The sequence below is a fragment of the Oncorhynchus mykiss genome, chromosome 12 (assembly GCF_057628025.1).
Source record: "Oncorhynchus mykiss isolate SJ-2025 chromosome 12, ASM5762802v1, whole genome shotgun sequence".
NCBI lineage: Eukaryota > Metazoa > Chordata > Actinopteri > Salmoniformes > Salmonidae > Oncorhynchus > Oncorhynchus mykiss.
This window is the reverse complement of record NC_143033.1, coordinates 69,645,065-69,671,927: the sequence shown is the minus strand read 5'-3', so window position 1 is coordinate 69,671,927 and position 26,863 is coordinate 69,645,065. Positions and strand designations below refer to the sequence as shown.

General features: G+C 42.0%; 2 protein-coding genes across 3 annotated transcripts in view; both read left to right on the top strand.

The window, feature by feature from the left end:
• The first annotated feature begins 2,192 nt into the window (after window positions 1-2,192).
• LOC110538067 (peptide YY) lies at window positions 2,193-6,282 on the top strand. Its single transcript, XM_021624637.3, has 4 exons — window positions 2,193-2,328; window positions 2,993-3,180; window positions 5,454-5,534; window positions 5,837-6,282. Exons 2-4 carry the CDS (start codon window positions 2,993-2,995, stop codon window positions 5,859-5,861), a joined length of 294 nt encoding a protein of 97 aa, XP_021480312.1. The 5' UTR covers window positions 2,193-2,328; the 3' UTR covers window positions 5,862-6,282.
• Window positions 6,283-7,373: 1,091 nt separating this feature from the next.
• mpp2a (MAGUK p55 scaffold protein 2a) overlaps window positions 7,374-26,863 on the top strand; it is a 29,558-nt gene continuing 10,068 nt past the window's right edge. The window contains exons 1-6 of one of the 2 annotated variants that reach the window (XM_021624636.3): window positions 7,374-7,486; window positions 16,981-17,085; window positions 20,309-20,412; window positions 24,471-24,623; window positions 24,839-24,994; window positions 25,325-25,552. In XM_021624636.3, the coding sequence (XP_021480311.1) occupies window positions 17,055-17,085; window positions 20,309-20,412; window positions 24,471-24,623; window positions 24,839-24,994; window positions 25,325-25,552 (672 nt within the window). In that variant the 5' untranslated portion in view covers window positions 7,374-7,486; window positions 16,981-17,054. Of the gene's footprint in view, window positions 7,487-16,980; window positions 17,086-18,570; window positions 18,859-20,308; window positions 20,413-24,470; window positions 24,624-24,838; window positions 24,995-25,324; window positions 25,553-26,863 lie in introns of those variants that run through there. The other variant, XM_090193138.1, reaches the window with a different exon arrangement.

The following is a 26,863-nucleotide window of genomic DNA, read 5'->3' as shown; positions in this document are numbered from 1 at the left end:
CTGCTCATATTCCGACATACATATGCATTGTAAATGCGGTTCTTTGTACAAATACAGCCCTCTTCACCTGTGATAAAATATATGACTTGTATATTCCTAGTCCACCCTTGATTCACACTTGCCTGAGTAAGTTATAGAATGCGTCTCTTGATTGGTCCGATAATTACTCACTCATAGTCTCAGCCAGTAATCGATGGAAGACATTGATTCGGCCAGGACGGCAAACAGTCCGTGAGTTTTATAATCCCGTGGAAAACTGCGTTTGATTTCTGATTCACCCGACTCCCGCATCTTCTCCTCTCCAAATCACCTGCAAATAATTTGCAGTGCCATTAATTATCGTGAACCTAGAAAAGGGAACAATGAATATCCAATTATTAACACTTTGTTTACAGGATGTGGATTCTAATCAAGTCTAATTATAGATAATTGAAGATATGTTGTTATAACCCGTAGCAGCTAGATTACTGTGAATAATGAAATTAACTTGATTATTTATGTTAATAAAAGATGGATATAAAACACAGGTAGCCCTGTAGAAAGTGTAGCTCATATGGAAAGTGTAGCTTATATGGAAAGTGTAGCTCATATGGAAAGTGTAGCTCATATGGAAAGTGTAGCTCATATGGAAAGTGTAGCTCATATGGAAAGTGCAGCTCATATGGAAAGTGTAGCTCATATGGAAAGTGTAGCTCATATGGAAAGTGCAGCTCATATGGAAAGTGTAGCCTATTTATCTTAATCATATCACAATCAACTTTTAACAGTTGAATGAAGACACATAATTAAAAAAAATATATATTACTTTTTTTCTGGTGTTATTAAAACATGCAACTTATGCTTGTTAAATGTGCACATATTTGCAAACTGCGCAAATACATATTTCTGGACACCGAATGTAGTCAGCCTAAATATTTTTGTTACATTTTTGTTAAGACACTCCAGGACCTGACATGTCCAGAGCAGATAGTGAATAAATACTTTTTTCATCTTTCCATCTGTAAAATACTAAAGATATCTATTGAAAATGCAGTTTTAGCATTTTTTTTTTCACGTAAAATGTTACCTAGAAAAAAAATGGATAACATATCAATAAGTCTCTCTGGGCCAGTCTGGGAAATATATCAAAAGGATAAACACAGACAATTTGGTGAATACAGATGCTTCTGAAACTGATTATTTTTGTTGGCCTGTGGGAAGAGTCTGACTTTCAGGAAATGGCATTTAAAGACAAGTGTGCCACTGAATTAAGACTACCAAAAGCCTACAGTATTTAGACCCAATTACCATTTCTTCAAAGTGACTAAATGTACTCCAGTTTTGTAACATTCTCTATGAAATGGGCTTAGCAATTATGTGTAATTCAATATAGTTAGCCTTGAAATTATTTATGCATGTCCATTTTAAGGGGTTCAAATTCATAAAAAGGTTGAGGGCAGTAGTATGATAAACTTAAGAAAATAAACATTTTCATCAAGCTTTTTTACATTTTTAAGTTTACTTTTTGAAAATACTAATATTAATGGACCAAAATGGCAACAAATCTCAAAATTGATATGTAGATGCAGAAAATTGAATTTCAGCCTGTAACGATTGGCTTTAAGGGCATTACTGGACCAATAGGAACTTGTGCGCCACCTGGTGGTTATTGGATTAGGCTACTCCAACATACTTTTTTTTCACTTTCTGACCAATAGGGAGTTTTGTCCCTTGTAAATAATAATAATAGGCAACATTAATATAGGTATTTAGCCCACTGATGTCGAATCAGTGTAATCCTTATATTTCGAGGCCCGGCCCTATATGTTGTTGCTGTTTTAATCAAGATATCCATTGGAAATTGTGAAAGAATGAGGAAAGGCCTAATGATTATCAATATTTAGCCTGTTTGTAGCTTAATACCATATAGCTTTTTTTGGACATCGTCTGTCCAAATTGTTTGACATCATTCCATTGGTTTGTCAATAGGACAGGTGTGATCCAAATTGCCCTTGTGTCCTTATAGCATAAGTCAGATATTAAAATTGCGTAAACCCACATAGTTCGACTAGGGTGATGCATTAGTAATATGTTAATCATCAGGTGACGTCGGTATTATGCCCACATCCCCCTTCTCACCATCACAGCCACCCCTCTCACCCGGTGGACGAGGCGACGATGGGTATATAAACCCCCTTGTGTTGGAGTGAAACAAAAGACCAGCGATTTGCTGCAAAGACACCAGTTGAAAAGGGAACATTGCCGAATCCAAGCAATAGAATCCACACTGCTGGACACAGACACCCGTTGTCTTAACTACTTGTAAAGCTCACGTCAAGTCTTCTGAAAGTAAGAACAACTTTTAGTCTTGTGAATTTTAAATGTTTGCTGGTTTTACTTGTATATTACTTTTAAAGCTTTCATGATGCGGACGCTCACATTTCTTTGCATATTTGGACATTTAAAAAATGAGTAGCTATTTGTGCAGTTCGTCATTGAAAAAAACGGGAATGGTCCGATCACCTATGCAGAGATCTGCATGTTGCAACCTACAGCGAGAATCGTTTTCCCAACTGGAGTTGGGTGGAAAATGTTAGAAAATACCAGAAAAGGCTTTTCAGAACCACGGACAGCTACGGCGCGAAAGTTGCGCAAATGAAATGTGGATAAAGTCGTGATTTCTATAACAGTTGCAAATATTTGACAATTGCATAATAAATCATGGTCATGTTGAATAGCCCACTCTTTTACCAATAACTAGTGAATTATAGCGAATACATGTTTCAAAGGGGAAATTGAATATAATTGGTCAACTTTACCAATTATTTCTGCTGTTATACTTGTTGCTTGTTCCCTTTCAAACTCATTCCTATTACTTATTAGGATGCCTGCTCATCTTTGAAATTGGTGTAATATTGATTGGTGGGCTATTTAGCCTAGATTATTTATCTCCGTTGAGGCTTTTTAACATTTAACAATCACGTGCTCCCTAACCCCCTTCTCCTGACCACAGATGGCCATTATACTGAAACCCTGGACCGTCTTGGTCGCCTTGGTGTTGTGCGTGCTGGTGTGTCTCGGGACTTTCGTGGACGCCTACCCACCTAAACCGGAGAACCCTGGAGAAGACGCGCCTCCTGAAGAGCTGGCCAAATACTATACCGCGCTCAGACACTACATCAATCTGATCACGAGACAGAGGTAAGCAGACCGTGCTCGCACTCTACGTAGCAGCTTTTCTATTTAAATTAGTCCTAAGTCCTAACATCAGAGGACATTTTGTCTATTAAGTTATAATAAACCACATACCTCGATTTATATGGCAAATTGAACTGTTTTTCATTTTAATTCCGATCTAGGTTAGTCTACTGTGACAGTGACCGCTGAGTTTTCTGCTCTTATTTTTGCCACAAGCTCTTAATGCTCCATATACCATTATATATATATTTTCAACATTTTATTGCAGGGCACTCTCAAAAAGCTTTAGGCTTATTATAAACCACAGACTTCGTTTTTTTTTTTTATGGCAAATGGAGTTGTTTTTCATTTTTATTCCAATCTAGGTTAGTCTACTGTGACAGTGACCGCTGAGTTTTCTGCTCTTATTTTTTTGCCACACGCTCCTAATGCTCCGTATACCATGATATATATTTTCTACATTTTATTACAGGGCATTAGGCTCAAAAAAGCTTTAGGCTCTCCATATAAATAATGCCATAGCAATCAAACCTGTGAAGACAGACCCACGTGAACTCTCCAAATCAAATGATGGATCCCTATGTGCCTGCAGGTTCCCTAATAACATATTCTATACTGATATGGTGATGTCTGGGTTGAATAGGTGGTCTATGTCTTATGCTGAAATGGCACTGAATCAGGCACACCTGATATTATTCATGATATTCAAATAGGCCATTGATCTTTAAGAAAATATATCCAACCCTATTACATTCAACTTAGAGGGCAAAATGTTTACTCTTTTACAATCCATTATCATAGAGCATCCACATTTAAGTTGTCATAATATAGCAATGGCTTGGATGACAACCAAAAAATATACTGGAATGGTGTAGGTCAGAACTATATAGTCCAAGAGGAATGACATTTGGTGGAGTTTGTTCTTCTTGTCTGTCATAATAAATCCTTGGACTACATTTAACATTTTAGTAATTTAGCAGACACTCTATTCAGAGTGACTTCCAGGTGCAATTCGGGTGAAGTGCCTTGCTCAAAGAGCACATAGGCAGATTTGTCACCTTGTCGACTTGGGGATTTAAACCAGTGACCTTTCGGATACTGGCCCAGAGCTCTTATCCGTTAGGCTACCTGCCACCAAATATGAATGATCATTCGGGAATGCTATTTGAACAGCAGAGAAGATTTGACTGCAGCAAGAGCACGGATTTTCCTGGAATCCAAAATATATAACAGTAATATTGTCTTCTGCATCCTCACAAAGCGGTTTCTAAGTGGAGAGATGAGAGCATGGTCTGACAACGATGGTTCCCTTTTACTTCTTGTAACAACCGCCTGTCTATGGAGAAGGTGAGATTGCCTCAGAAGGCGTGGTTGATCATGCTTCCCTCCACTTCACTGGCATCACTTTGGAGTGCCCGTGTGGGGTTGAATTGGAGTGTGAAATTGCACAGCTGCTATGAAAGTGCGACAGGTAGCCTAGTGGTTAGAGCGTTAGGCCAATAACTAGAAAGGTTGCTAGATCAAATCCCTGAGCCGACAAGGAACAAATCTGTCGTTCTGAACAAGGCAGTTAACCCACTGTTCCTAAGCTGTCATTGTAAGTAAGAAGTTGTTCTTTAACTGACTTGCCTAGTTAAATAAAACAAAACATTTATGAATTCCAGGTTAGGTGGCATGATGGGAAAGTTAACATTTTCCACTCAAAACGTTTTCCCCACAGAGGAAGGAATTCTAGCCCAATATTCAACTTCCAATTTAAATTTCAAAGAGAAATTGATCGTTTGTACATACATTTATCTGTGCAAGGAATGCTTATACACCAACAGACAAACACACCGGAAAGAAAAACAATTAGATAGTGTCTCAGTCTATTACCTACCTTACTACAGAGGACTACATTATCGTGCCATTAAAAACCCTCAGTATCTTTGGTAGTTGAACAAGAAAGGCCTCGAACAGCATCTTTTCAGAGGAAAGGAGCTCTGACTCTAATTGGCCTTGTCAGGTGGCTCCAGTGTCTGTGGGAGTTTGTGGGATGACATGCTCAAGTTTCACACATGTACACATAATTACATCACCCATCTCCCATGACACACACCTCAGACAGCTACCTGGACACCTTTAGACACATTCAGACAGCAAAATGTTCTACCTGTCATTGAGAAGCGGGATCCTCCTGCAGAATGCTGAGAGTGGAGTGGAGGTTTGACAGTCTTTGCTCTCTCTCTCTCTCTCTCTCTCTCTCTCTCCCTCTCTTCCTTCCATTTTTTTTCTAGGTACGGTAAGAGGTCCACCCAGGAAGGAGTGATGTCAGAGTTGCTGTTTGGCAACAATGCAGAGAGAGACCAGAGATCAAGGTCAGTCCATCAAAGATATCAAACATTTCCAATACAATTTCAACGGCAGGTGCAAAGACTGATATCTCTTTGTTTCTGGGGTTATTTCGATAGTGTCGTGTCAAAGAATTGTCACTTTATCGGCTACATACACCTACTGTACAGGAAAAGACTGGCATGCACAACCTTTAGTAGGTCTGCCTTTGGGTAGCCCAGGATTAAACCAAATGTTAATTCCCCCAGGACTCATTGTTCCCTTCTCTCTCTCTCTCTCTCTCTCTCTCTCTCTCTCTCTCGCTCTCTCTCTCTCGCTCTCTCTCCAGATATGACGACTCCTACATGTGGTGATTCCTCGTCCTCGTTGGGCATTCTCCCCAGGTGTCCACCAATAGCTGGAGAGGCCGACCAGTGTTCCCACAACCACCTCCCCCTCTGACCCCTGACCACAACCAATGACCATCACAGACCTTTTAAGACAACGTAAAAAATCTACCTGAAATACCGAACCCTCCTTCCCCCGCTTTCCCTCTCTCTCGGACTTCTCTCTCTCTCTCACACACGAAGTCTCTGACTCATTTCTTCACATGAAGACAGTTGTACATAATGAATTATTGAATTAAGATATAGAATACAATATATATAATGATTGATGAAATCATGTGTAACCATCACTGCTGTGTGTCTTAATAACAGAGAATTATCTTTTATGGTTGGTACTGTATAAATGCATTGTGTGTGATTAAAGTTTTAATGGATGGCTATGACAAAATAGATGATTGCGTCTCATTCATTCTTACAGTCAACATTATTGTGGTGTTTTAAAACGATCTCTCGGATGTAAAATCATTTGTTGATGAGCAGAAGACATTCAATCTAGTTGAAAATGTAAGTGAGGAGCTTTCCAAACCATGTTACTGTAAAGCTTTTGGGTGTCTTCTACTAGGCGGCCTGAAAATCAGACATCGGTTGTGTCTGGTGCAAGTACTAGACATCAGGCTGTGTACATTCTGCCTAACGCTGATGTCTCATCACGATCAATATGCAGATGATATACCTCTTAACTGTAATACTTATCTTCGTCCAGTAGATGTCACTCATGTAAGGCAGGTACCTGACATGAACATGAGTGCAGGGTGAATACAATGTGAACACTGATTGAATGAGTAAATCATGTTTTTCTGAAATACATATATTATAATGGAGTACATATTGTATAATCCGACGACATATTACAAACTTGTATACACGATATAAGTACAATAATTTACTTAGCAATTATTTACTTAGCATGTTTGCAATAGTGTGTTGCATGAGTTGAAGAGCATATGGATGTATAGCATTTTCGAGAGATCTCGACGATTCAGTTCCATTAAAGCCACAATCCGTAAGATTTCTATTTGCTCATTTGCCATTTCAACGGACGGAATAGCCATGCTTTCTGAGGAATGTGACTCATAGATGCCCTGTCCTACCTTATCATAACCAAAGCAAAAAGGACACATTACGCCATTGTGTATGATACTTCAATAATACTCTGCACAATTTAGAGATTGGCTTTAACCCAAACAAACGTGGGTTAAAATATGAATATTCACTGGAAGCGTAAGGATTACACACAGCTCATGTGATGAAAATCATGTAAATTCATGACATGTAATGGTAGTCAATTATTAGCGTCAAGAATATTTGTGTGTTCTCTACTTATTGTAGATAATTGTCTGTATTTGTTATTGTAAAAACATGAAATGGGTCTGTAATAATTATTTGTTTTCTAGTTTAGAAAGACTGTTAAAAAGACAATATATCTATTCTACGCTATGACCGTACGTAGTTGGTGGGGCCCACATTGAGGAAAGAAGTGCATTGCCCGTTTAAATCTCCATCGCGACGACTTTACAGTGGTTTGACAATCAGTAGCTGTTCAGAGATTTCATATTAAACGGAGACAACGACGCGACCACGAGACGGAACAGGTTAGTGCAGTCCCGTTATGTAAAATTGCGTTTTTATGTTTTTTAAGTATACGATATATTTTCATTGGAATGCATGGCAGACGGTCTATTTGATTTGAGATATTTTTCGTTGTGCTTTGTTTACGTGTGGGGGCTTCATGCAGTCAAGTAGTAGGTGATTCCGATAATGTAGATACATAGTCAGGCAAATACTCAAATGGTGCGATCTAGACATAGATTAACCGAACCCAATTTATATTAAAATATACAACATTGTTTTTCGCATTACATTTATGTTAGATACATTATGTATGCGTTTCTCTGTCTCAGTTGCTGACCCCCAGCGTTTTGGTGGGCTACCTGGGTACCATATGTGGTGGATGTGAGCCATCGGCTACGCACCAACGATAACGGTTCTCTTCAGTCATTTTAATTCAATCTAAATACACAATAATATTAAGACTGTTTTGTAATACAGTATTTTCGTTAATGGGGGAATACCATTCGTGAAAAGTCTGGTATATTGGTGCATGCTGCAAGCAAAACAATACAATTCGTCCCTACACTTCCGCACGCACACCACCTGCACGCGCAGACTTTTGGCAAGGTGCAGTAGTATCATAAAATCACACATGTCATGTAGGCTATAAGACGCACCTAACCACACTCTTTCTCTTTCTCTCCATCTGGGGGTGGAGGAGTTTTCTCAGGTGAAAGAATCAGACCTTTGGAACATTGGGTTTTCAGTTTTGTATCCTATAGGTTAAAGCACGATAGTGAAAGTGGACTGTCCTTTTACAAATGTATTGCACTATTATAGACCTGCCATGACGGAAATCCAATTTCCCCTGCCCGATTAGAGTAAAACCATGTGATTAGTTCGAAGCCAATCATATAATTGTGTGGTGACAGTGAAAAAAAACATATTTATTATTGAAAATATGTCAGGGATTAATTGATAAGTAAAGACTTATCAGTAATTTGAATAATGGAATTGAAGAGATCAATGTCTTAAAAGTAAACATCAATTTTTCTATATTTTTCTCAATCACTCTCTCTTGCTCTCTCAATTGAGTCTTTGGGACAAACCACAAAATGCAAAGTGACTGGCTAACACACTGTGTTCATAGGAGCCATGCACACACCATAGTCTTTAGAGAGATGGGGACAGATATTGTGACACAAGCAGATGGGGCGTGCAGCCTATCTCTTAGGGAGCGGGGTGGATGAGAGGGGGGTAGGGAGGGGTGGGGGGCAATGAGGGGAGCAGATGGAGTTCACATCAGCGTGTGATCTCGTTAGGGCCTGGACATGGTGTCGTTAGCACAAGAGGCCACAGCATGACGTGTGTGTGGAGGAGGCGAGAGAGGGAGCGAGAGAGGAAGGAGAGAGGGATGGAGAGAGAGGAGAGAGAGGGATAATGAGAAGGATGGAGAGAGGGAGAGAGAGGGGGGGATGGGAGAGAGGTAGGGAGAAAAGTGGAGAGGGGTGGGAGAGAGATGAGAGGGAGAAAAGGATGGGGAGAGGAATGGGAGCGTGGGAGGAGGTGGAGGGATAAGAGAAGGATGGAGAGAGAAGAGAGAATATGCACTACCCACGTGGTCTGCCCATTATGAGTGAGGAGAAAGGGATAGAGAAAGGCAAAGGGAGGGAGGGATGGAGAAGAGTGGAAGGATGCTATTAACTACACAAGTGGGCGTCCTGCCCTACGGTTCGTAACCCCCCCAATATGAGTCAACATGAGGGAGGGAGGTGAGGAAGGAAACCTCCATAGGGATCTGTGTGTTATTGCTGAGCTTGCATATTATCTACCATCGGCTAGGAGCACTGTGGCAGGTCATGTGGTAGCAAGGTTCACATTTAGGAGTAGAGATACCGAGCTGGTTTACAGTAAGTGTACAGTAAGCAGGATCTCTTTATGTCAAGAGATAAAATAGGTACAATAGAAGAAAAAGCAAGTGGATATTTTGGGTGCTCTCTAAAGTTTTTTTTTTTTTAGGTTATTTTCTATCCAATTGACGTTAGCACAGAGAGAAAAAATGAAATCAGTTCATTTGGGATGAACAGTGGAGAGAGAAACGGTTCCATTACGTCACATTGACTGGCAGAGAATCGGCCACAGCAGTGGAGGCTCTGCTGCTCTCATAGATTCTGTGGGTTTTTGCTGCCCCAGACATCCTCTAGACAACACAACTTCCTACCTACTGTCTGTCTTTTCATTTTTATTTTATTTTAGGGGGTAGATCAGATTTAATATTGCAGATAGATTGTTGCTTCCATCAATGTAATTGTCTGCATAGTTTCCAATCCCCCATATTGTTTTGTGAATAAAATATACACTGTATATAAATTATATATATTTATATTTATTTTAATGTATTATTTTCCACTAACCCTACCATCCCTCCCCTAATTGGAGTAAAGTAATGGACAACAACACTTAGGCTTCTACTTTCAGCTTATACATACTATATACATTTTACGGATACAATCTATTTTACAATAGTTATCTTTTGTTTGTTTTTAGTCCCATCCTTCAGCTCCCCTCAACCCCTCCCATCTATCTCTGAAGAACGTCCAGTTTTAGATTTTTTTTCGCCATATACTTTTCAAATGTGCTGTGATGTTTAACAAAAGTTCTGAACCTTTCTATTCTCATAGATTCTACATATTGTAAATTAAAGATAACATTTTTTTTTGCTAAGAGTATTATTAAATTATTGATCGATTGACTATGCCTTTTTAAATCACCCAGCATTGCTATCTGCAGAGTTAGCACCAGGTAAATGTTACAATTCTTCGGCCATTCGTGCGAGCAAAAACAAGCTACATATGGACAGTACCAAAACAATCTAATGATTCTGTCTCTTCGCAGAAAATTATGCAGACCTGGTATGGTTGTATCCCCCATATATGTCAGGTGTTTTTGGTTGCAAGAAATGTGTATAATAATTTAAATTGAAAACGTTTTGAATCCAGCGTTGTTTTATGCATCAGTTCATAATCGATACATCGAAAATCTCTTCCCAACTATTTCGCAATCTCAATGGCACATTCGTTTAGCTATAGCCATTTGCATTAGTTACATTATAAAATAAACAAATATTGTTAGTGGCCTAAGCTACGCCTCTTCTAGTTATTGTTAGGCTACATATTGTAACGCTTACTGCTTTGCTAAGTGCGCAAATGTGGCGGCAGGTAGTCTCGTGGTTAGAGCGTCGGACTTGTAACCAAAAGGTTGCAAGATAGAATCCCCGAGCTGACAAGGTAAAAATCTGTCGTTCTTCCCCTGAACAAGGGAGTTATCCCGCTGTTCCTAGGCCGTCATTGAAAATAAGAATTTCTTCTTAACTGACTTGCCTAGTTATATATATATATATATATATATATATATATAAATAAAAAAAAACTATACATTTTAATGTTGTTTCATACTGTTTGGCAGAATCATAATTCAGCCATTGTATCTGCCAAGTTATGGTACAAACTCATCATCATTCTGCCATTAAAATAGCTGACTACACATAATAATCTAATGCAATTACAGAAGAAATATCTGCACATACAGACTTGCTCCTAAAAAGGGACATTTTCATTAAATTATTTGAGCATAGTTTAGGTCAGACATTCCAACCATTGCTTAATATTTGTGTTAGTTTAATCTTCCCCATGTATACACTCTTAGGGGACATTTTGTGCATAAAAGCCAAACAAGCCACCACATCTATCAGTGGCTTTATGGATTGATTAACCACATTGCCCCTAGATGTCTCTAGATGTACTCCCTCTCTATCTCCACCTTCTCCTTCTTACAACAATGCCTAGCAGCAGTGTGAATGTGCATTAAAGGGGGCGGGTAGAAAGCGGTACATCCCATTGGTTGCCTACCTCCCATCATGGCATAAACACCTTTGTCCTTCTTTTGGGTGCCCAAGCTGGGGAGGCTGGAAGGCTGCTTTGTTTCCCCACCTATAGCATTGGCATGAGTGGTGGAATGATGGAACAGTGTGTGTCTGTGTGTGTGTGTCTGTGTCTGTGTGTGTGTGTGTGTGTGCGTGCGTGTGTGTGTGTGTGTGTGCGTGTGTGTGTGTGTGTGTGTGTGTGTGTGCATGTGTGTGTGTGTGTGTGTGTGTATAGCTTAGATGAATCACCCCTGCTGACGGTGCTCCTCTACCCACGTCCCCCCTGCTCCCCCTCCCCATCACAGCAGTCCCGATAACATGCGCCATGCGCTGAAAATATGCGTCCCTTTCCCTTAGCATCGTTACTGGTCACCATGGCGGCTGCAGACTATACTAGCAGATCGTCATAGCAACTGGCTGACGGGGAAGAAAGGAGGCAGTCCATCTCGTACGCCCCTGGATACCTACAGAGAGCTAGGCTTGTCTCACCACAGATCTATAGGTCGATAGCCCTAGGAGATGTCAGAGTGTCGGCAAATATAGCCTACCAGATCGAACACACTCAGTCCTTGGTGTGAGAATAGCATACTGGGGAACCTGGGATTTCTGGCATAGGTGGTATTGGACTGGGCATCTGTGTGTCTGTGTGTATGCTTGCGTGAATATGCACACTGTGCATACAAGCATGCATTTGTGTGTGTGTGTTGTGGCTCTCCCTAGAGAGGGGCTATTTTCAGCCCTAGCTTATTAAAGCAGACCAGCAGACAGAGAGGAAAGGAGAGCTGCTGGCTTGGTACTCTGGGATGGATGAATAGAAGGTAGCCATCGGCCAATGGCAGCCAAGTGCACACATGTTGCAACACCATCACATCTAATTAAATAATTAACAGGATAGATACTGTATGGCTGGACTCACAGATACATGGCACATTTGTCTTCTTACCATTTTACAGATACAGTATGTTTCTTCTACGACTGTTTTGACAAGTCATACCTTTCTTCTGAGATGAAATGTTATTTGAAGATGAGCAATGACAATTTCACTCCTTATCACATTCACAAGTTTTGTTTATCTAATGAAATGCAATTGGCGCCACTGTCTATTCTAAATCAAACCAACTGTCAGTATTACTGTGGGAAAATATGCCTCAACAAATGTTTGTGGGAGTAATAAGTAGGCCCAAAGCCACTCGTCACCGGTGTTGTGTATGTAATGGGTCTACTGTTGGTCAGTGTGTTGTTGTTGACCACAGGACTGCCCTCTGACTAGACCTGTAAGGCAGGTGGACTGGGACACGTGGATTAGCTGGCTGGGGTGTGTTGATAGGCTACTGAGGGGGTACTGAGTTCAAAGGTCACAAATGAAAAATGTTTCAGCAGCAGTGGTTCTCTATTTTGACTTTAGATCAGCAGTACGAGAGAAGAAGCGTGTGTGGTCACGAGAGTTTGTGGTCGGCATGCCGATTCATTTGTTTGTTGCCCAATCTTTTGTTTGCGGCTCCACACATATTATGCTTTCCATTATGTTCAAAGTCGCCTGTATCCTAACTACAGTGATTTTGTCAGGATCACGGCGAATGTAACGTAAATCCTTACTTTATTTGTCCTTGACTGCAATTGTAATTGTAGAATGGTCCTTCGTGTTACCTGGTCGAAGATTGTGGGAGACAAACGGGGGTGTGTTCCAGAGGGCATGCTTTTAAACTGTGTTGTGGTTCATGACAAATTGTTGATTGTCCAAGGGAGAGGATTATTGGTAGCCTAAGCATTGACATGTGAAATTGTATATTCCATGGCTACCCCTCAGAGCCTGGTTCGTATATAGGTTTTTGCCTAGGCTCCTGCCTTTTCCTAGGGACTTTTTCCTAGCCACCGTGCTTCTACATCTGCATTACTTGCTGTTTGGGGTTTTAGGCCGGGTTTCTGTATAAGCACCTTGAGACATCTACTGATGTAACAAGGGCTGTATAGATACATTTGATTTGATGGTGAGATACATTATGGGTTAAAGGCATGGCCAAACAGGGGACGGCTGGGCTATACTTGCCGCTGCTCATGCTAATTGCTATCGGGCACTACTGAGGCATGAGTTAGCTAGGTCAGATCTCTGACTTATGGTGCTCTTCTTCCTGTTAATCATTTTGTAAATACTGTAAGTACCTTTGACGCCTATTTATATCCACTTTGCAAATAAAAGCCCTGGGAGAAAAACATACCATCCTTGTCTGCCTCCTCACATGTACGTACATCCACCATAACGGTCCACCTAACAGTCAGCCACACGGCACATTAAGTCAGGATTGTGTTTTGCAGTAGGTCTTAATAGCCAGGAGGAGGGGAGTTAGTTCATGGAAATCCAGAGTTGAAGGCACTTGTATCATTATTCTCTTTGAGTAGATTGCATTACGAATAATCCGTTTTAGGAGGTGGATGTGTCGGGGTGTGTTATTTCCCCTACAGTAGGAGTCCCTACAGGCTTCGACCGTTTAAACAGGGGGGTAACTCTAACCTGTGCTTCATTGTTATATTTGATCATTTATGTATCCTGCATTTATTGTCTTGTGGCTCCTCTAACGTCACATCGGTTTGTGCAAAAGGCATGTCACTATGACAACGGTTACCATCCGAACAGCGTAATGTGAGCGGAGGCCTAGCCATGGCAACTGTTTCTATCAAGTTCACTGCCTACTTACTACTGGGGCATTGCTTGACAGTTCTGGTCACCGGGACTCACAGGTCATGCTGGCTTTTGTTTCAGCCCAGAACCAACACAGAGACACACCTGGTAATCAAGTCGTTGATGATTACAAATGAAACTGCAATATGCTTCAATGACTCGAATGAAAAACAAAACGTTGCCAAAGTGAAGTGATACACATAACTGTTATGAAACAACAGCGACAAGAATAAGAGTAGTACCTATAATAGTAAAGAAAAAAGTATATATATATATATATATATATAACAGATTAAACAAATAAATATCCAATACAGAAGTGTAATAAATGTAGTAATGGTAGAAGCAGGTGTAATCTATGTGAGCCATTCATGTGAATGCTATTCTCCTCCTCATGACTTACTGCCTGTCTTGTTGCCCAGTAACATGAGTTGTTTTGATCCTGAACAAACAACCACTGACTCAGAAGAGTCTGCAAATGAGGGGAATCTGGCCGATATCTGTCGAGCAGAAGTGATCAAAACACTGTGAAGCAGCAAAATGGCTTCCTGAGTGTGTTGGTAGAGTACATTTATCTGCCTGATTTGTCTGTCTGACGCCTCAGGCTATTATTATTGTTTGCTTAAGTAGAATTCTCTGCTCTTCATTCTGCTCCTTTAATTTGACTCTCGCTCCCTTTCTGTGTCTCTCTCATGCACTCTCTCGTCTTGCTGTCTAACTCTCATTGTATGTCTCAATTGCACACTCTCTGTCTCTCTTTCTCTCTCCGTCTGTCTTCCCTCCCTCTCAGTCTCCCATTTGTCTCTCTCACTCTCTGTCTCCCTGTCCTTCTTTGTCTGGTTTCTTCTTACTGTCCCACTTTTGGTCTCACTCTCACTTTCTCTCTCTCTTTCTCTTTCTATGTATCACGCTCTCTCTTAAACCATCTCCTTTCAGCATTCGACATATACATAGCCTCTGTGCATGGGGGGGGTGAGACAGTATTTTGGTGGGGTGTTGCTGGAGTGGGGTGGGGGCTCTGCTCTCTCTTTTTGTTCTCCTTTATTGCCCCCACCTCCCCATTCTTACCATACATTGAGCCTGTTGTCATGGATACAATGGATTAGCTACACCAGATGCCCACTCTGTCTGTGACGAAGCAGGCCTTCTCTCTTGTTCGCGTCTCCTTACATTGTCCCGTGAGAATCAACACCGCACACCGCCGGAGGGTTAGAAGAAATACGAAACAAAGGCTTAGATTAGAGGTCTTCACGTTCCAAAATGGAACTGGGCCTTTCCCACCCGAGCCCGATATGCATAAATGAAACGTGTTTTATATAGATATCCATTCTGAACGGACCCAAGGACATCTAGGCCCGTTTCCTATAAACTTGGTTGGATCCAGACCCGGTCCGATTGGATCAGAGTAAAGCTCCTTAATTAGCCAGAGCTGATAAAGGGTGTGGGAGAGGAGGGAGAGAGAGATGCTGCTCTAGCAGGCGGGAGATCGGCCGTACTGTGTGAGCAAGTGAAACGAGAGCAGGGAGGGAGAGACGAGAGACAGCATCCAACCAAGCCGACTCGCGCTATAGTAGACTAATAGCTGCCATAACTAGGTTATTTATCATCAAATATGATATGACTGCATCAAACCGGGAGAAGTTAGTTGAGCTAGTTAACGTTAAGCTAGCTATCTTCTAACTTTTTTTCCCAACATGGAGGCTCTATGACTGTAGCCTATTGCCGCTTTGATGACTTATGATTGTCCAACAACACGCTACCTGCTCGGTTCCCGGATCAGGCCTCAGGTATTCGGGTACAGGTACATTCGTGAAGACCTCTAGCTCAGAATGCAAAAAATTTGGGCAAGACAAAATAAGTGCCTTTGAACGGGGTATGTTAGTAGGTGCCAGAACTGCAACACTGCTGGGTTTTTTACTCTCAACAGTTTTTTTTGTGTATCAAGACTGGTCCACCACCCTAAGGACATCCAGCCAACTTGACACAACTGTGGGAAGCGTTGGAGTCAGCATCGGCCAGCATCCCTGTGGAGTGGTTACGACACCTTTTAGAGTCCATGCCCCGACGAATTTAGGCTGTTCTGAGTGCAAAACGGGGCGCAACTCAATGTTAGGAAGGTGCTCCTAATGTATTGTGCCCTCAGTGTATATAGATCAAGGAAAACATCCGTGCTTATTGGTAGTCCATCGTTCAAACTTGAATATAATCTGCTGATGGGAAAACAGCACTCCCTACTGGTGAATATTATACTAAGAAAAATGCCTGTTTGCACCTGTTGGATTCTATGCTGGTGTAAATGTGTATCGTTACTGTACATTAGAGCTCTTCATGGATCCACTTGTACCCGAATACACGGTTGGATCGAGAATTGTAAATAATGTCACAGGTCTGGGTTGGATCTGATATGATTGTCGGGTCTCAGTTATGTGTAATTTTAACTGACGTGTCCAGAAGAGCCCTTACAGGTCCGAACGCGACTACTACAGTAGAGAGAGAGAGAGAGAGAGAGAGAGAGAAACTGCAGTAACCTACACACACAGCACGGCCCCTGCACCTCTCTCTACCTCCTCTCCCTCGTGCTTTATCAGCTCAGGTTAATTAAGTAGCTTTAAAATGGATCAAATCGGACCGGGTCTGGATCTGACCAGGTCTATACGGAAAGGGTCTAGTTGTCCTCGGGTCTGTTCGTAACAAGTTTTATATTTTTTTAATGAATTTAAGCATATCGGTTCCGGATGGGAAAGCCCCAGGTCCATTTCTGAACGGGTCCAATTTTTTAGATCCTTGAAGGCCTCTACCATACATTTTTAGCTCTGACGACTGCATTCAAAATGGATGTCTGTTCTGGCTCACATGAGGGAACACTCTCAATTCAAATTAATTTTTGATTAAACGAAATGTTTATTAATGTTCCCCTCCTCTATATTTCTCTCTAGATCGCTCTCTCTCTCTCTCTCTCTCTTCCTCTCCTCTCTGCCGACAGCAGACACAGTTTGACTAAAGCCTCAACATGCCTGTGGCGTCGACTGGCACAGAGCCTGGTGAGTTTTGTTTTCCTCTCCCTTCCTTTCCTTCCTCCATTCCCTACTTTCCTCCCTCCATCCCTCCTTTCCTTCCTCTATCCCCCTCTTCCTCCTCTCCTCCATTACCCAGCCCATTACCTTTCTCTGTAGCTCTGACAAATGGGGCCGTCGCACATTCTGTATGACACCCACATCCATAAACACACCACACAGCCATTAAGACCCACAGTTTCTCACTGCCACAACCAGAAAAGGTCTACTTTAATGAAGCCATATAATGTGGCCCCTAAATGGAGATTGAACTGACACGGTTACTTCCTGGAAGTAGACCCATTTTTCACTGCTTGTCCATATAGCTCCCGCCATCTTTTCTGCGTACGTTTTGGGCTTTGGTGGAGGGAGTCTTGGGTCACACTTTACATTAAAGGGCAATCTAGAGTTGCTACATCCATTTGTTGACTTATAAATGAATGATATGTACCCATTGATTCTTGAAGAATATAACTTAGAAATGCCTCGTGAGCATAGTTCAAGTGCCGTACCCCACTTTTGTTTTCTCTGTTAGAGCGATACCACAAAATTGACTGTTTTTAATCAGTAGCAGAAGATGGTCAACTGAGATCTTGGGCAGATCATATATGAGATACTATGACATTATAGTATACAGGCGATTGATTGTGACTAACTATACTCATTCAAGGGTTTTTCTTTATTTTTACTATTTTCTACATTGTGGAATATTAGTGAAGACATAAAAACGATGAAATAACACATATGGAATCACATAGTAACCAAAAAAGTGTTCAACAAATCCAAATCTATATTATATTAAAGACTTTTCAAAGTAGCCACCCTTTGCCATGATGACAGCTTTGCACACTCTTGGCATTCTCTCAACCAGCTTCATGAGGTAGTCAATTGGAATGCATTTCAATTAATAGGTGTGCCTTGTTAAAAGTTAATTTGTTTAATTTCTTTCCTTCATAATGCGTTTGAGCCAATCAGGGGTGGTGCACAGCAGATAGCCCTATTTGGTAAAAGAACAAGTCCATTTCATGGCAAGAATCACTCAAATAAGCAAAGAGTTACCTCTGCTGCAGGATAAGTTCATTAGAGTTACCAGCCTCAGAAATTGCAGCCAAATAAATACTTTACAGAGTTCAAGTAACAAACATATCTCAACATCAACTGTTCAGAGGAGACTGAGTGAATCAGGCATTCATGGTCGAATTTCTGCAAAGAAACCACTACTAAAGGACACCAATAAGAAGAAGAAACTTGCTTTGGACAAGCAATTTGCATTAGACCGGTGGACATCTGTCCTTTGGTCTGATGAGTTTGAGATTTTTGGTTCCAACCACCGTGTCTTTGTGAGACGCAAAGTAGGTGAATGGATGATCTCTGTGTGTGTGTGGTTCCCACAGTGAAGCATGGAGGAGGAGGTATGATGGTGTGGGTGTGCTTTGCTGGTGACACTGTCAGTGATTTATTTAGAATTCAAGGCACACTTAACCAGCGATACGCCACCACATCTGGTTTGTGCTTAGTGGGACTATCATTTGTTATTCAACAGGACAATGACCCAACACACCTCCAGGCTGTGTAAAGTCTATTTGACCAAGAAGGAGAGTGATGGAGTGCTGTATCAGATGACCTGGCCTCCACGTTCACCCAATCTCAACCCAATTGAGATGGTTTGGGATAAGTTGGACCACAGAGTGAAGGAAAAACAGCCAACAAGTGTTCACCTTATGTGGGAACTCCTTCAAGACGGTTGGAAAAGCATTCCAGGTGAAACTGGTTGAGCGAATGCTAAGAGTGTGCAAAGCTGTAATCAAGGCAAAGGGTGGCTACTTTGAAGAATCTAAAATCTAAAATACATTTAGATTTGTTTAACACTTCTTTGGTTGCTACATGATTCCACATGTGTTGTTTCATAGTTTTGGTGTCTTCGCTGTTATTATATAATGTAGATAATAGTTAAAAAAATAAAGAAAAACCCTTGAACGAGTAGGTGTGTCCAAACCTTTGACTGGTACTATATTTTTAAAGTCCTTATATCCTTTACTGGAGAGTGACATGCTAACGACATGCTAATGTCATATAGATATATGACATTGTCAGTCACTCATGGCTTTGTCACTCATAGTTTAGTTACTCATAGCTTAGTCACTCATAGCTGGGTGCAGAAATGCAGAGGTACAGATACAAATCGTGTTTAACTTGGGGAGCTTGCTGACTGGGGGTGGAAATTTGAATTGAAAGTCTGTAAAACAATAGTTTACTTTATACATTTAGCTGCATGCTGAAGGTTTTATGAGATAAAGCTAAAAACTGATGATCCATTCAAGGTTCTTACAGTATTTGTGGTGCCCACAAATAGATCACATGGTCCGCTTAGATCACAAGGTCTGGAAAACCTCCTGAACCTTAGCTGTAGAAATGTGATAACTCCTCCAAAACGGTGACTTTAATTTGGACTTGCCTTCGCAAAAGGGTGAGTCTTTCCTCTTTACAAGGGTCAGTCCTGAACTCAGTCCTATGTCGCTGTGTGAGGCTGGGTGTAAGTCATTCCTCTGAATCTGTATCTGTGTTTCTGTGTCTCTGTGTGAAGCTGGGTGTAGGTCATTCCTCTGAATCTGTATCTGTGTTTCTGTGTCTCTGTGTGAAGCTGGGTGTAAGTCATTCCTCTGAATCTGTATCTGTGTTTCTGTGTCTCTGTGTGAAGCTGGGTGTAAGTCATTCCTCTGAATCTGTATCTGTGTTTCTGCGTCTCTGTGTGAAGCTGGGTGTAAGTCATTCCTCTGAATCTGTATCTGTGTTTCTGCGTCTCTGTGTGAAGCTGGGTGTAACTCATTTCTCTGAATCTGTATCTGTGTTTCTGCGTCTCTGTGTGAAGCTGGGTGTAAGTCATTCCTCTGAATCTGTATCTGTGTTTCTGCGTCTCTGTGTGAAGCTGGGTGTAACTCATTCCTCTGAATCTGTATCTGTGTTTCTGCGTCTCTGTGTGAAGCTGGGTGTAACTCATTCCTCTGAATCTGTATCTGTGTTTCTGCGTCTCTGTGTGAAACTGGGTGTAACTCATTCCTCTGAATCTGTATCTGTGTTTCTGTGTCTCTGTGTGAAGCTGGGTGTAAGTCATTCCTCTGAATCTGTATCTGTGTTTCTGCGTCTCTGTGTGAAGCTGGGTGTAACTCATTCCTCTGAATCTGTAATTGTGTTTCTGCGTCTCTGTGTATAGCGGTACCCCCCCAGGTCCTGGATACCCTGAGTGACAGCAACAGCTCCACCACCGCCAATGACCTGGACCTCATCTTCCTCAAGGGCATCATAGACAGTCCCGTGGTGAGAAAGAGAGAGACCTAGTACACACACATTCAAACATGGCAGGATGTATTCACACACAGGCCTACAGAGAGCCTCGTAGTGATCCAGAGAAAGGTTAAATATCTAGTACGTAGGATTACACACACACTAACAAACACACACACACACATACACACACACACATATACACACACAAACCAGAGAGAGTGATTGAATAAGGCACACTGTCCTAAAACCAAGAAATATCAGTGCCCAAAAAAACACTGCACGTTCCCAGAAGCTATAACTCATTCAAGCCTTCACAAACTCAAAACCCTGTATGGCAACAGAGACAATGCCATGGGAACTGACACCCTCCCTCTGAACATGCATTCTACAAAAGGTGAGAGGCATCACAGCATGTAATTGCAACTGATACCCTTCTGCCGACATGTATTTAAAAAAAAAAGGTGAGACAGATCAACCTTTCCAAAAATCCGTTCAAGGATTTATTACCAAAGGAAAATAGCAGTGAAAGCTGTAAGTCATTACAACACTCTACATGGCTGAGGGGAAATGGAAACCACGGCTGTGAACAAAAGAGACAGCAAGGGGAATCATTCAATTGCTTAAGAAATAAATTGGGTGTTTAGCCTTTTGTTTAATGAATGGTCCCCAAGGAGAAGGGTTGTGCACCTTTTAATTGAAGTTGCTCAGTGATTAAAGGGGAAGTGTCTGGGTACTGTTTTTGGAAATACAGAGGGATGTTCTGGAACAAAGGCTACAAAGACGTATCTTCTTTTTTTTTTTAAAGCACAACAGGTCTTGATCATTTTGTTATTCATTTATTCATGATGAGCTGGGGCCAGTAAATGTAATTATTTAAATGAGGTAATCTCTTGTGTCAAGGAGGACTGATGAAGAGGGTAATATGATCTCAAACTAGTCGACATCTGAGGATGTGGAACTGTCATGCCCCGGCACTAATGACTGCTGCTGGACCGCTTTGATGTCAGATGATGGGAGGGATCTCTCTCGCTCTCGCTCTCTCCAATCAAATCAAATTGTATTTGTCACATTGGCGCTCCGGTACTGCTTGCCGTGCGGTAGCAGAGAGAACAGTCTATGACTAGGCTGGCTGGAGTCTTTGACAACTTTTAGGGCCTTCTTCTGACACCGCCTGGTATAGAGGTCCTGGATGGCAGGAAGATTGGCTTCAGTGATGTACTGGGCCATACACACTACCCTCTGTAGTGCCTTGTGGTCAGAGGCCGAGCAGTTGCCATACCAGGCAGTGATGAAACCCGTCAGGATGCTCTCGATGGTGCAGCTGTAAAACCTTTTGAGGATCTGAGGACCCATGCCAAATCTTTTCAGTCTCCTGAGGGGGAATATGTTTAATCTTTTCCTCTTTCCCTCTTGGTGTGCTTGGACCATGATAATTTGTTGGTGATGTTGACGCCAAGGAACTTGAAGCTCTCAACCTGCTTTACTACAGCCCCATCGATGAGAATGGGGGCGTGCTCGGTCCTCCTTTTCATGTAGTCCACAATCATCTCCTATGTCTTGATCACGTTGAGGGAGAGGTTGTTGTCCTTGCACCACACGGTCAGGTCTCTGTCTTCCCCCCTATAGGCTGTCTCATCATTGTCAGTGATCAGGCCTACCACTGTTGTGTCATCGGCAAACTTAATGATGGTGTTGGAGTTGTGCCTGGCCATGCAGTCAAATGAACATGGAGTACAGGAGGGGACTGAGCACGCATCCCTGAGAGGCCCCCTCGTTGAGGATCAGCATGGCGGATGTGTTGTTACGTACCCTTACCACCTGGAGGTGGCCCGTCAGGAAGTCCAGGATCCAGTTGCAGATGGAGGTGTTTAGTCCCAGGGTCCTTAGCTTAGTGATGAGCTTTGAGGGCACTATGGTGTTGAATGCTGAGCTGTAGTCAATGAATAGCATTCTCAAATAAGTGTTCCTTTTGTCAAGGTGTTGGGGTGGTATGCAAATTGGAGTGGGTCTAGGGTTTCTGGGATATGGTGTTGATGTGAGCTATGACCAACCTTTCAATGCATTTCATGGCTACAGATGTGAGTGCTGCGGGTCGGTAGTCATTTAGGCAGGTTACCTTAGTGTTCTTGGGCACAGGGACTATGGTGGTCTGCTTGAAACATGTTGGTTTTACAGACTCAGACAGGGAGAGGTTGAAATTGTCAGTGAAGACACTTGCCAGTTGGTCAGCGCATCCTCAGAGTACACGTCCTGGTAATCCGTCTGGCCCTGCAGCCTTGTGAATGTTGACCTGTTTAAAGGTCTTACTCACATCGGCTGCGGAGAGCGTGATCACACAGTCGTTCGGAACAGCTGATGCTCTCATGCATGTTTCAGTGTTTCTTGCCTCGAAGCGAACATATAAGTTATTTAGCTCGTCTGGTAGGCTCGTGTCACTGGGAAGCTCTCCCTTTGTATTTTGTAATAGTTTACAAGCCCTGCCACATACGACGAGCTTCTCAGCTGGTGTAGTACGATTCGATCTTAGTCCTGTATTGACACTTTGCCTGTTTGATGGTTCGTAGGAGGGCGTAGCGGGATTTCTTATAAGCTTTCTCTCTCGCACGCACGCACGCACACACGCACACGCACACACACACACACACACAAACACAAACACACACACACACACTCTCCCCTACAGGGGAAATGAGAAGTGACAGCCCAGACTAAAAATAGCACTCCTAATGGAGGCCTGACATTGATTTGCCTTTAAGCACAGTTTGTCAATGAACCAGATATAAGGTGTGTGTGCACTCCTAGTCCACCAGGTGGTATGATTACCAAAGAGTTTAAATTACAGTTTTGGTCTGGCAGTGAGGCCCATATACTCTGTGTAGGTGAGTCGCCTTGCCCTTAAGTGTTGATCCCAGTACAGATTTGCTTAATCCCTCTTCATAGTAAGTTTATGTTTAAGGAAGGATAGGGTGATCCTAAATTTGCTCTTATGACAACCACTGGGCTAGAAGCCTAAATTCCTGGCTGGTGCCAGATGCCACTCAGTCCCAGACCTCAGGGTTGTGTCTGGCCCATCCCTTCAGTTGTTAATGTCCACTAATTCTCTCAAGAATTACTTTCAAACATCTGCTTTTACATTAAAGACATGATCAGCTGACTTTGAACTCAATTCCTTCTGTGAATGAACTTCAAAGGGAAAGTCAGTCAGCCAGCCAGCCAGGACATTTTGGGCGGATCTTGGAGCTTCTGTGAAATATTAATGGCTTCCACTCTACTTTGATGAAAAATAGTTTAGGCAGGTTCAGATAAAAGTCAGATAAAAGTCACAGAGAACTAATAAAGTACAAAAAATAAATAGAGAGATTTCTATATATATTTTAAGGTGCAAAGTATGTGTACTTACTATTTTTAAAGTACCCAAAACCATTCTGAAGCATACTTATTTCCATCCTAAAGAGATTCTCCAATACTTTTGTATAGTTTGTAGCCAGTAGTTCTGCAAATTGTGTGCACATTTTGCTTGCTGTCACTCAAATGGTGAGGGGCTGAAGAACATTGGCTAGAACTCAAATTGTTAGGGGGCTGACCCACGTGGCAGAAAATGTAGGAAAAATGTCGCAGCACAGCTTCCAGAAAAACAGCCGCTTTCAAACTAGGGATTTCGTAGCTTATTGAGGTAAAACAGTAATTCTGCTCATAGATTATGCATGTATGAACTGCACATTGACACATCCAGCCCAAAGCGGGAGGTTCAAAAAAATAAATAAAACGTTCCAGATCATGTCTTTAATAAGTATACATTTGTATGTCAAATATGTATTCAAATAAAAGTATAGGTGTGTGTGTCTCCTTATGTCTCCTTGTGTCTCCTTTTAGTGTTGTGGTGTCTCTCTTGTCGTGTAATTTTGTCCTATAATTTTATTGAATGTATTTGTATTTTTAATCCCAGCCCGCCCTCCCCACAGGAGGCCTTTTGGTAGGCTGTCATTGTAAATAAGAATATGTTCTTAACTGACTTGCCTAGTTAAATAAATGTTTAATTTAAAAATATATATATATATATAAAACATTTTTTTTTAAATGTCCCGTAGGAGCCAGAGAGTCTGGAAGAGACCAGGTTGGAGGCGGTGAGGGACAACAACGTAGAGCTGGTCGAGGAGATCCTCAGAGAGCTGAGTCCCTTCACACACCAAAGCAACAGCGCAGCAGAGCTCACGCGTATCCTCAACGAACCCCACTTTCAGGTACACACACAGAAGCACACATAGTGTGGACACACACACCCACACCCATTAAACCACACACTCATGTGAACATCAATGCACGCATACACTTACCTAGACGTGCAGAGAAGAAATGTCCTTCATCACATAATCCACTATTTAGTCTTATGAAAGTATTTCTGATAGCCTCAGTCTGCTGTCAATCTAATGTTCTCTCTCTGCCGACTGGTTCCCAGTCTCTGCTGGAGACCCATGACTCGGTGGCATCCCAGGTGTGTGACACCCCACCCCCCAGCCCCTGTGCCTACATGGAGCTCCCTGTCAGCAACCAGCCTGTGCCCCCAGATGCCGTCCGGATGGTGGGCATCCGCAAAGTGGCTGGTGAACACTTGGTTAGTACCACCTTGCTCTTTGTCTATCACCTATCTGGTATAGATAGCATGGCACCCAGAGTTTAGGTGTTTTAGTCAACTCTTCCTTCTTTGGCTGAATCACAAACAGGCTAGTGGTTTTAACCATAGTGTATAATTGTAAGCGTGGTGTATCCTCATTCATGTCCTTTTTTCAAGAGAAGGAATTGCCATTATTTTGTCATTTTAGATATTTGATTGAACATGTAGGACATTGTAGAAGGACAATTAAGAGAGGAGAGAGTTTGTGCCAAAGTAGCAACACCCCATGCCACACATCCTCATTAGTTTATATGTTTTGAACCTGTTCAGGGCGTGACTTTCCGCGTGGAGGCGGGGGAGCTGGTGATTGCCAGGATCCTCCACGGAGGGATGATCGACCAGCAGGGACTCCTCCACGCGGGTGACATCATCAAGGAGGTGAACGGGAAGGAGGTGGGTGAGGACCCGAGGGTTCTGCAGGAGATGCTGCAGGATGCCAGCGGCAGCGTGGTGCTCAAGATCCTCCCTAGCTATCAGGAGGGCCACGCGCCAGGACAGGTAAGAGTTAACAATAAAGTACCGGAGTGAACAATAAAGTACCGGAGTGAACAATAAAGTACCGGAGTGAACAATAAAGTACCGGAGTGAACAATACAGTACCGGAGTGAACAATAAAGTACCAGAGTGAACAATAAAGTACCAGAGTGAACAATAAAGTACCGGAGTGAACAATAAAGTACCAGAGTGAACAATAAAGTACCAGAGTGAACAATAAAGTACCAGAGTGAACAATAAAGTACCAGAGTGAACAATAAAGTACCAGAGTGAACAATAAAGTACCAGAGTGAACAATAAAGTACCGGAGTGAACAATAAAGTACCAGAGTGAACAATAAAGTACCAGAGTGAACAATAAAGTACCGGCGTTAACGATAAAGTACCGGCGTTAACGATAAAGTACCAGAGTTAACGATAAAGTACCAGAGTTAACGATAAAGTACCAGAGTTAACGATAAAGTACCAGAGTGAACGATAAAGTACCAGAGTGAACGATAAAGTACCAGAGTGAACGATAAAGTACCAGAGTGAACGATAAAGTACCAGAGTGAACGATAAAGTACCAGAGTGAACGATAAAGTACCAGAGTTAACGATAAAGTACCAGAGTGAACGATAAAGTACCAGAGTGAACGATAAAGTACCAGAGTGAACGATAAAGTACCAGAGTGAACGATAAAGTACCAGAGTGAACGATAAAGTACCAGAGTGAACGATAAAGTACCAGAGTGAACGATAAAGTACCAGAGTTAACGATAAAGTACCAGAGTTAACAATAAAGTACCAGAGTGAACGATAAAGTACCAGAGTTAGCAATAAAGTACCAGAGTGAACAACAAAGTACCAGAGTGAACGATAAAGTACCAGAGTTAACGATAAAGTACAAGAGTTAACGATAAAGTACCAGAGTTAACGATAAAGTACCAGAGTTAACGATAAAGTACCAGAGTTAACGATAAAGTACCAGAGTGAACGATAAAGTACCAGAGTTAGCAATAAAGTACCAGAGTGAACAATAAAGTACCAGAGTGAACAATAAAGTACCAGAGTGAACAATAAAGTACCAGAGTGAACAATAAAGTACCAGAGTTAGCAATAAAGTACCAGAGTTAGCAATAAAGTACCAGAGTTAGCAATAAAGTACCAGAGTTAGCAATAAAGTACCAGAGTTAGCAATAAAGTTCCAAGGCACCAGTCTGCTAGAACGCACCCCCTCTTCCCAGGCTGGTTGTCATGGATACCACCAGGCGGAGGGAGCTGAGTATTTCCGTACAATGTGTCTTTTGGGGGGGGGGGGGGGGGGGTGATTTCTT